This window comes from Citrus sinensis, chromosome 2, assembly GCF_022201045.2.
Source record: "Citrus sinensis cultivar Valencia sweet orange chromosome 2, DVS_A1.0, whole genome shotgun sequence".
Taxonomy (NCBI): Eukaryota; Viridiplantae; Streptophyta; class Magnoliopsida; order Sapindales; family Rutaceae; genus Citrus; species Citrus sinensis.
Window position 1 is genome coordinate 24,856,127 of NC_068557.1, and position 11,399 is coordinate 24,867,525.

The 11,399-nt window shown below is 34.7% G+C and overlaps 2 protein-coding genes across 2 annotated transcripts; both read left to right on the plus strand.

The window, feature by feature from the left end:
* The first annotated feature begins 2,291 nt into the window (after positions 1 to 2,291).
* On the plus strand, positions 2,292 to 4,281 carry LOC102628002 (protein PIN-LIKES 2). Its single transcript, XM_006468759.4, has 2 exons — positions 2,292 to 2,448; positions 2,760 to 4,281. Exon 2 carries the CDS (start codon positions 2,799 to 2,801, stop codon positions 4,155 to 4,157), a length of 1,359 nt encoding a protein of 452 aa, XP_006468822.1. The 5' UTR covers positions 2,292 to 2,448; positions 2,760 to 2,798; the 3' UTR covers positions 4,158 to 4,281.
* A 4,877-nt stretch (positions 4,282 to 9,158) lies between these two features.
* Positions 9,159 to 10,472, plus strand: LOC102627714 (probable ribose-5-phosphate isomerase 2). The gene has a single exon (XM_006468758.4). It carries the CDS (start codon positions 9,414 to 9,416, stop codon positions 10,194 to 10,196), a length of 783 nt encoding a protein of 260 aa, XP_006468821.1. The 5' UTR covers positions 9,159 to 9,413; the 3' UTR covers positions 10,197 to 10,472.
* Positions 10,473 to 11,399: the final 927 nt, after the last annotated feature.

Consider the following 11,399-nt stretch of genomic DNA (forward strand, 5'->3'; position numbering starts at 1 on the left):
TAGTTAAATCCTTATTTTAATTATTGTATAATAAAATAATTTTTTTGTGATAAAAATTTATTAAACGTACGCACTCTGTTTTTTTATATTTACTTCTACTATCTAAATGGAATGACTGAAATAAACTTTGTGCAAATGAATTCTTCATTTGCAGTTTGTTTTACGACTTTAAAGAGTAAAAGGAAATTAAATTATATAACATAATTAACTTTCAATTCACGACCTCTTTTGCCTTTGGTTTCAAATCCAAACACCTTCATTTTTTTTTTTCAATTTTTTTTTCTGATATGTTTTAGGCTTTTAGGCTACCTTTTGAATTGGGGTACTGGGCTGGTTGTGGGGAAATCTCATTATCCATTATCCATTTGCAAGGTTGGTCCACTTGTACTTTATTAAAAGCCCATCGTGTAAAAGGCTTATCCTAAGTCCTAAATATACCCACAAATTACGTCTGACTACACTGACGTTCAGCACTATCTTTCCTTGAGATTTTATATTAAAAGTTAGGTCAATCATCAATTAATTATTTAAAATTTAAATCTTACAAGAAAATTATTTAATTTTTTTAATTTTATACAACTTATTTTTTTTCTTTTAACATATCATATTGCTAATTAAAACTTCTGTTCATCCATATATATATATTAATAAAGTTCTAACTGGAGACTTATTATTTTAATTCGTTGATGATGTTAATTTGGTTAGAATTTAAATAGTATATTTAATATAATACATATGTAATCTCACATTGTTATTGCTAGTTAAGATTCTAATAGGAATCCCGCCCTGATTCAAATCTAATGGCCTGCTCTCTCTCTTTTTTTTTTTTTTAAATCTACAAATAGTGTGGGTCAACATGTGCAGATTTTATGAGCCGTTTGATGTCTAATTTGTATCCTGAGCTCTGGCTAAAGTGGATCCCTCCTTAAAACTTAATTATTCTTATTACTATAATATTTTAATACAAAAGTATCGAAGTACAATGCATTATTCTTTTTTAAGGCATGCATTGGTATTTAATAAGGCTTTTGCTATCTTACATGCACGTAAGGTACAGCCTCTTACAAGGTTGGTGGGCCCAAGTGTGATCCACATATGAGTTTTGTGAGAGGTTGTACCTTACGTGCATGTAAGGTAGCAGCTCCCATTTAATAAACATTAAAACAGGACAATTCATAAGGCATGCATTGGTATTTAATAAACATTAAAACAGGACAATTCATAAACACACTTTTGAAATATAATTTTGTGAAAAATCTTCTCAAATTTTACCCCTAAAAAATTATATGTTTAATTTCTTATTAAATTTCTAACTGTTAATTCAAAATTAACGAATGAACATAATCAGTTATTATATCAAATATTTATAATTGCCATTACAGATATTACATCATATATTTATAACTGCTATTACAGTAAATAATTATACTATATTTATAATTAGATATATAATTAAGATTTATAATATTACATTAAATTCTATGAAGTATTTGGTAAGACAAATAATCCTCATAAATAAATGACACCTCACAAACGAACGATATTAACTGACACTTACAAATATTGTATTAAATTTTATAAAATATTTATTCAAATAAATAATCCTCGTGAAGAAATGATATTTTTATTCTATCCGAATTTTACGAGAGAAAATTTTTTATAAATAAATCCTCACAATTATACGTAATACTTGATTGAGAGAGTTAAGTACATGAAAATTCCAATCGTATCCTCACAATCATGACGGCGGTATGGATAAACTTTGAGGGTAGACTAATCAGATAGACGGCGGTATGGATAAAAATATTTAAAGCACGGAATCACCGACACGAAAACTACATGTTATTGGGGGAAAAAAATAAATAAACAGACAAAGAAAAAAGGAAAACCACAGGAAAATAAATAATGATCACGTGAAAGTGACATGAAAAACAATTTTTTATTTTATTTTTCCGGCGGGTAATAACATCGCAACGCCTGAGAATTAATAAAACCAAAAGAAAGAACATAATTTTTAACTTATTACGTATAAGTCCCGTGTCGTCAGAGCACGCTGCATGCCTGTTACATTGCATGCTAAATGCTAATGAAAATTCAATAATCCAGTTCTTCTAATATCGCCGAAATTATTTTATCCGAAAGTTTTCTATTTAGGGATACAACATACAAGCATATAACAGTCAAGGCTCTTAAATTTTACTAAGGAATTTGACAATTACAAATAAAGTTTTGCGGCCCACGGGAGGGACCTTGTAAATAAAATTATAATTCATCTCATTGTTTTGTGATTTTCCAGAACTACAGGGATGCGGATATACTATTGCCATATTTTTGTTTCAAAAAATAAAATCTGCAAATTGTCTTAATTTTGATGATGCCGATTGCCGTCATAAATTTAGATCTTTCTCGTGAATCTCCATTTAGTTTGTTTCTCTTCGCTTCTCTCCTGTAAGTACTCTTTCTGTCTTTCCTTTAATTTACTGTTTAATTCTAACTTCTTCCGTTGAATTTGATATCTTTGATGGTAATTTCTTAGTTTCTTGGCCTAATTGTTGTTGTTTTGGGTTAGTTGCTTCAATTACGCAAAACCCATGCTGCAATTTTTTTTTTCTTTTGTTAGTTTTATGGTTATGAATTATCTGTGAAACCCTTTTTGTTTTTTATTGTAGAAATTCTTAGATTGAGTTGTACGCATTTTTTTTTTTTTGTAATATGATTTGATTTGTCGAGTATTTCTTTCCATGTTTGGCATACTGCAGAAAGAAGTATTATTAGTGATCTTCAAGTGAAAAGGAAAGATGTCTGGTTCCTTTGTTGGTTTGTTGCACAATAGAGTAAACTCTAGTGAGCAAAATGTGCTTAGCGCAATTTTACCTTTGTTGAAACTTCTCTCCCTCACAGTTATTGGGTTGATTCTCGCACACCCAAGACAGCAAATGATTCCCAGGGCAACATTTAGGCTGCTGAGCAAGCTTGTTTTTGCCCTATTTTTGCCGTGTCTGATCTTTACTGAATTGGGTGAAAGCGTTAATTGGCATAACATTTCTCATTGGTGGTTTATCCCGGTTAATGTGTTAGTAAGTACGGTCATTGGTTTTTTCCTTGGGTGCTTGGTGGTGATCATATGCCGCCCACCTCCAGAGTTGAACAGATTCACTATTGTCATGACTGCCTTTGGAAACAGCGGAAATCTCTCTCTGGCCATTGTTTCATCTGTTTGTCATAGTAACAATAGTCCGTTTGGCGCCCATTGTCATAGTAGAGGGGTAGCTTATGTCTCTTTTGCCCAATGGGTTTCTGTGATTCTTGTATACACCCTTGTTTATCACATGATGGAGCCCCCATTGGAGTATTATGAAGTTGTTGAGGAAGGGGAAATCATGGAGGAGGAACTGGCAGTTAATAATGATGTTAGTCGTCCTCTACTCGTAGAAGCCGAATGGCCGGGTATTGAGGATAAAGAAACTGAACATTCCAAAACACCCTTTATAGCCAGAATTTTCAATGGCATCACAAGTCTTTCTCAAACCAATTTTCCTGAACTTGATCTCTCAGCGGACGGTGCTTCAAACAGTCCCCGGGCGCTAAGGTGTTTGGCTGAACCCAGAGTTGTCAGAAGGATCAGGATTGTTGCCGAACAAACTCCCATTCAACACATTCTTCAACCCCCAACAATTGCTTCTCTTTTAGCTATCATCATTGGGACTGTGCCTCAGCTGAAAGCTTTTTTCTTTGGATCTGATGCTCCATTATCTTTCATCACCGACAGTCTAGAGATATTAGGTGGTGCAATGGTGCCTTCTGTGATGCTTGTTCTTGGGGGCATGCTTGCTGAGGGGCCAAATGATTCTACACTTGGGTGTCGAACTACAATCGGAATAATAGTGGCAAGGCTGGTTGTGCTCCCGTTGATAGGAATTGGGATTGTTGCACTGGCTGATAAACTCCATTTTCTTGTCGAAGGTGATTCAATGTTCATTTTTGTGCTTTTGTTGCAGTACTCAACTCCAAGTGCCATCTTATTGGGTGCCATTGCGAGTTTGAGAGGTTATGCAGTTAAGGAGGCTTCTGCACTTCTGTTCTGGCAGCATATCTTTGCACTCTTTTCCCTCTCATTATACATTGTTGTCTACTTCAAACTACTCTCATATATTTGAGGTTTCCCAATATCTTACTGCTTTCTGTTTGTGATTGGTTAAGATGTAAATGCTTTCATATTGATGCTCTCTACTCTGTTCATTAGAGTAGATCATTTAAATAAGACAAACTTGTTTGTTGGCATTGTATGCTTTACTGGACGGTGGTTGCATGATTCTTCTCTCTTCATGTTGATATTGTCGACCGACTAAGTCTAGCTTTTTATCTGAGAATAATATTGGTGAGTATTTTGGTCTAGACAGGAGAACAAGAACAAGCTAAGCCGCGCAGCAAAATAACTTGTGAGATTGAAGATTCTGAGTACAGATCTCTATGGTTTTAACTTCTGGAATTAACTTGTTTTTTCAATAGATTTAAGTTAAATGTTTCATGCGCAGGAGAGCAAGTTGGACAAAATACTTTGCTTTTAAAATGTCTCCTGTTTCCTTAATAGTAGGAAAGGTAGGCTGAAACATCATTAGCGGAATAACTGATTGCTGTGAATGAGATTATCATTTATTTCTAAAGGTGGAATCTTCCAGTTACTCCATTGCATTGACGCCTTGCTAGATGACGCTCAATCGGCAGCTGTTATTGCTGATACTTAAGACGTCGGTGAGTTTTCTGGCCGACTATCGTCCTTGGAAACAACGAATTTGCTATGATACTGGAGGGTTCTTGGTATGGATACAAGAAATTTAAAACCCTAGACATAAAAACTTGGAGCCTTAACTGTTAGACTTGCAAATTTTTCTGTTCATGCTTTATTTAATGCGTTGGATTGTGAAAGTCGTGGACCCGTATCAATATGCACCTCTATCATAGCCAAACCCGGGCAACAAAATCCTATTTATTTCTTGGTTCAACCCTCTATGGTAGCATACATATTAGCTATTGTTATTTTAGAGTTGAAAGATATTGAAACCGTTGGTTTCATAATGTTGAACCCTATTTATCAGCGGACTGGTTTTGGGTCTTGGCTAGTGTAGCATTCAGTTTGGTGTGCTAGGCAAGGCTAGCTGAGTTAACTGTAGCTACTGTGCTTCAGGCCCAACAATAAAACTTTTGGCAAATATATATACAATATAGGCTAATGCTAAGTTACATGCATGTACCTTACAACCCTCTTACATGAATAGTGAATGATGTGGGTCCACTCACTATTCATGTGAGAGGGTTGTAAGGTACATGCATGTAACTTAGAGAGATCCATACATATAAGATTCTTGGGAAATTAATCTAATTTGGCTTTAAAATTATTGTGTGCTAGTGGTTCAAGTTCAGAAAATTATGAACTGAAAGTGACCAAATATCAAGTCCACCCATTTGAAGTTTCTGTATAATAAGCTCCAAATCTATGCAAAATACCATTTGACATGCAAATACACATATAATAATAAGCTTCAAATTGTGGAGGAATTTTTTTTCCTTTACGCATGTACACGAGAGAGATGAATTTTTTGGTTTCCTTACAGTCCTGATTATGAGTTTAAATGCGACTTCCCTTGCCCTATCCCATCAACAGATTCTTAAAAATTCCTAGTGTGTTATTAAAATTCATGGTCCAATTTAGCCAGAAGCACATGAAATTCATGGGCTACTATTGTGTTATTAAAAGTCTAATGGTGTCATTATGCCTTGTAACTCTTGTCCTCCTCATCCTCCTCTGGAGTCTGGTCTGGTCCAAGATATGAATCTACTTGAAACACACGAGTCAAAATTAGTATGGTCTTTCTTCCGACAAGAACATGCTTTGAATTTGAATATGTCTTTTTTTTTTTTTTTTTTTTTTTTTCCTTTCAAAGAATTTTGCAATCTATTACTGAAGCACATGTAGACTCTCATATTCTCTTTTTTTTTTTATAACTAAAATACCTTTTAGCTTTATTAACTGGAAAAAAGTTGACTCCAATATTTGATGATAAGTATAAGTATAATATTAAAATAAACGTAGGAATATATAAATTTAAAATAATTTTAATATTTAAAAATATTTTAATAATTTATAGTCTTATATTATAATTAAACAAAGTTTTATAATGAATAGGAACATAATGTTAAAATGAATATGTAAAGATTTAAATTATTTTTAATATTATAAAAAGATTTTAATATTATTAATTGTAATTATATTTTATTAAGTATAAAGTCTATTTAACCCAAATATTTATTTAAATTGTAATTATAATTATTTAAAGTTTCATAGTTGATGTTTTCTCGGTGCATATCTCATATTATGGGGCCATGAAATCTGAGGAAGATATGTGCGTGAAAAAGGGAGAATCGTGCGTAAAACGTGGCCCACGCATGTGACATAGTTTGGGGCCGTAAGCAAATTGACTTTCCCAAGAAGATGCCCCGAAAATCAATAGATTTTGTGCGCGCACTTTGGACGACGGTAATTAAAATTAAAGAAAGTAGACACTAGACACTAGAGACTAGACCATACCACCAACGTTGCATCTATGGAGATCCTTAATGATGGTTTTTATTTATAGTGTTCTGTTAATTATGAAGGGTAGGTTTAGGCAGTCTCCCTTTGTTTTGATTTTCTCCGTATATATAAAAATATTGAGGGGTGGACCGCTTGTGCTCACGAATATAAGAGCGACAGTTTAAATTTTTAAAAATTTATTCTTTTTTAATTAAATATAATTGAGTGAAGTCAGTTGCTGTCTTTTTCTTATAAAATGTAAATATAATGAACAGCTCTCAATATTTTAAAATAAAAAACTCAAAGTTGAACTAATAAACGCTAAGAAAATCAAAGGATTAACATTTTAAAGGAAGTGGAAATATTAATGATTTATTAAATATACGTAGTACATACGCATTTGTAGGACTGTGAACTGATGCGCATTTGTATTTGGAATATGCGGAGAAACGTAATGAAAGCAGCAAACTCCACGCCTTGTTTGTCATTATTCAATAAATAATATGATTACGAAGCTAATAAATCATGCCTAATAATAGTTCTTCGATTCTCTTCATATTGCCTGTCCCCCCCCCACCACCCAAAACGACAAGCTAGAAAGAGACCTCGGTGGATCATAGAATGAGAATCTACTGTTTCACGCGATGACGTAATTGCTTTGCGTTTGGCCTTGTTTTTGTTTAGGTCCCATTTTATTATTATTATTATTATTTTTATTAATACTAAGATCGATATTCGTTACAATTGCGACACCTTCAACGTTTTTTAAAAATCGGTGGCACATTTCATGCCTCTAATTCCTCTCATTTCTCTTCAATCTGTGCTGACCCCACGTTTATTTAATGAGACGACATCTCTTAATTCACTTATCTAAATCATTTTATGTAATGCGACACTATCGTAATAAAATTAATTTATAAACAACTAAATATGGATGATGTATATTTTAATCGTGTACATAAATAAATTTCATAGTAATAATTTCAAAAAAAATTGAGAGATTTTTTCTGAGTTCCAGTATAATACGTCGTTATTGTTTTTTAGTCTTTATTTTTTCTCTTTTTAGTGATGTCCAAAGTATGAAATCAAAGAATGTTTAGTATGGAAAGCATTTCTTAGGAATCCAAAGATTGTCTAAGCATGATTTTATAATATAACACAAAGATTGTCATTCATTTATATACATAAAAGCCATTAGTTTACACTCCATTACACAATTTATGATCTAATATCATACTTACCTCGTATTAAGGTCATTGGAAAAACTAAATACCAGCTAAATTTTCAAGCATAATATTCTCTGAACTCATAAAACATAATTCTAATAAGTATTGTTGCTCATATTTTTTAAAAGACATTTAAACACATAGTCTAAATATGTATTATCACGGGGGATCCAGTTATATTGCAACAGTAGTACGGTACCACTGTTACTTTTAGTCATTAAATTTTATTAATACAACTGTACAACCATAAATTCAATGACTGATTGTAATTATAGTACCATAACACTATTGCAATATAATTTTATCCTGTCACAGGGATTAAAATTGAAGCATCACACTAATAAATGCAAAGCGATAGCGCTGGCGAAAAATATTGCTCTGTAGATCATAACGTATATTTTGTCATACTTATGGTTCATGCACATTGGAAAGGTAAAAAGGGGGAAAAAATAAAAAATAAGAAACGTAAAATCAAATTGAGATAGGAAGTTTTGATAAAGAAAAATCAAAGGCCAGAATCGGTGGCAAAATTTTGATTGGTGGTCATCGTTTTGAAAACGGATAAGTAACAGGAGGAAAGTAAGAAAGATGGCCAACTGCCCAACTTTGATTTGATGGACCGACGACGCGAGGACCGTGGTCCGTGACCGAAGCCACGCCGAAGCCTCCGACACGCAACTTGACTTCTGTCCTACAGCTTTCGAACAGCAAACAGCCTGAACCCGTTTTGTCTTTTATCTTACTACGAAACAAAATCAAATCTACTGAAAAAGGGGCTAAAAAGAAATGAAATGAAACGCAACAGGAAATAAAAGTTGGCCTTAATTCCGTTCCATCAGTCATTTATAGACAAAATATTTTGAGGGAATATTCAATATTGTGTTAATTAGGAAATGTAATTGAAATATCGTTTAAAGAAGTTTTACAATTAAAAATAAAATTTTTCTAGCTGTGGAAACCTGTTTTTTAAAATTTAAATTGTAACATAGAAAATTGAAAAACATAATAAATATCACATCCCAGCGCACACGCTTTAAATTAATTAATGAAATTAACTTACTAGCAAAGGACAGACAATCAAGAAAACAATATTCTATTCGTACGAGGGGGAGTGTGAGTGTCTCTCTTCTCTACGATTGTGGTAAGTAATAAATGAGAAGTGAACAAAAAAAAAAAAAAGGCACTTGAAGCAAGCAACTTGCTCATAAGGGTATAATTGTAAATATATACGATTTCGTTGACACCAAGACTAGTATTGTCAAAATTCAAAAAAGCCCAAATCGGATCGGATGCCCATTAGTTGGTGTTGAATCAACAAGTGCTACGCAACAGTATTTTTATGTATTTGCTGGAATATTTTTATCTTTGAAGAACCAAAAGGAAAACCCTTTTGCCCCGCCAGTCGCCACCCTCCCTTTTCTTTCTTCCCCTCTCTCTCTAGAGTCTCTATAAATAAGACCCTTTCTGGCTTTCTCATCCACACGCATTCACAACCATCCAATCCCAATCCCTCCTCTCCCATTCAGAAGTAAAAAAAAAAAACTCTTCATTCAATCTTTTCATCAAACACCCCGCTGTTTCTCTTAACATTCCTCTGAATCCCCTTCCCTGTAGAAATGGCTATCGCTATTTCTGCAGAGAAACTGTCTTCTGTGGAGACTGGTTTGTCTCCTTTATCTTCCCCTCCGCCGGTGATTCTGACCCAAGACGAGCTCAAGAAGATTGCTGCTTACAAGGCCGTTGAGTTTGTCGAATCCGGGATGGTTCTCGGCCTCGGCACCGGCTCCACCGCCAAGCACGCCGTTGACAGAATCGGCGAGTTGTTGCGCCAAGGCAAGCTCACCAACATTGTGGGGATACCCACCTCCAAGAAGACTCACGAACAGGCCGTTTCGCTCGGTATTCCTCTCTCAGATCTTGACTCGTATCCCGTCGTTGATTTGGCAATCGACGGCGCTGACGAAGTCGATCCCTTCATGAATTTGGTCAAAGGCCGGGGTGGGTCCTTGTTGAGGGAGAAGATGGTGGAGGGTGCCTGTAAGAAGTTTGTTGTTATTGTCGACGAGTCCAAGCTGGTGCCTCATCTCGGAGGGAGCGGCCTGGCCATGCCCGTTGAAGTGGTGCCGTACTGTTGGAAGTTTACGGCCAAGAGGCTTCAGGATTTGTTTGAGGATTGTGGCTGTGTTGCCAAGCTCAGAACCACCGGTGAGCAGCCGTTTGTCACCGATAATGGCAACTACGTTATTGATTTGTATTTGAAGAAAGACATTGGCGATTTGAAAGTTGCAAGCGACAACATTTTGCGGCTTGCCGGTGTTGTTGAGCACGGGATGTTTCTTGATATGGCTACTACTGTGATTGTAGCGAGCGAGCTCGGCGTTACAATTAGGAATAAATAGTGATTTTTTTTTAATTTTTAATTTTTAACGTGTCGAGTCTAATTCCCAAGTGAATTTGGGCACATTGTCATTGTTATACAAACACAAAAAAGGGATTTTTGGGTCCATTTTTTAAGAAACTGATGAATTCTCCTGTATTAGGAGGTACTTCCAAGTTTTGTTTGAGACAGTTATTAGAGGATTTTAGGTGATTCTGAAGATAACTGAAGGATGAGTGAACAATGGTGTATCACAGTTATCATTTTCTTTTCAATAGTTATTTCCATGTTATATTTATTAACGCTTTGGAATTGACTTGGTCAGAATTGATACTCGCTGTTCCTTTTTTAAAGTGTTATTTTGGATTGCCTCTTTCTTTCCTTGTGATTGATACTTGTCAAATTGCAATTTATGTTTGACAAAAATGAGCTTGGTATCTAGTTCTGTGGTACAATCGAACTTTGACTATGGAATCTGATTGGAGATGATTTTTGCCGTGTATGTTTCATGCACAATTCTTATTTAGTATGCCTTTGTTCACTTTCTGGGTGGGCAATTTTTGGTTTTGGCCATGAATTGTGAATTGTATTTCTGTGTTCTCAGGAGCAGAGTAAAATTGCTGGGGTGGGGATTGTGTAGTAGCGCTAGCACAGGGCCATGATATCATTCCTTTGATGTTAATCTACCGAAGTGCTGAGGGGAGGCATTTGTTTACCATGGCTTGAAGTATCTTTTATCAATTTCAACCTGTCGGCAACTTGTATGATGCTAATTTAACTGAAAATGGCTATTGAAACTCTTATGCTGAACAAGTGTTGATGTTTCATTATTGGAACCATTTGGAACACACCTTAAAATATCCCCAAACTTGGTAAGCATTATTTATGTGAATTAAGCTTTTTTTCTGATTATTTGAAACGATTTAATATAATTTTATCTCGTTTATTCTGGATATTAGTTGGTCTGTAGTTGTTCTGAATGTGCTCTGGGCATGGGAAACTCAAGTTTCCCATATTATTTGGATTGCCAACAAGCATGCATATTCATTGAGCATATTTGTACCACAGGCTCGATTTAGTGAAGGTTGTTTATCGGGCATTCTCATCATAAGCCACCAAAAGGATTTTGTGTTTTGTAGAATTTGTTGAATATGTGGTTTGTATGAGAAATCATTTAAGAATTTAAAAAATTGAGAGGATTATAAGGCCGGCAGGCTGGATATGC

Bases quoted from the DNA above. Each gene is read 5' to 3' on its own strand.
- LOC102628002 (XM_006468759.4), top strand. From the start codon at position 2,799: ATGTCTGGTTCCTTTGTTGGTTTGTTGCACAATAGAGTAAACTCTAGT.
- LOC102627714 (XM_006468758.4), top strand. From the start codon at position 9,414: ATGGCTATCGCTATTTCTGCAGAGAAACTGTCTTCTGTGGAGACTGGT.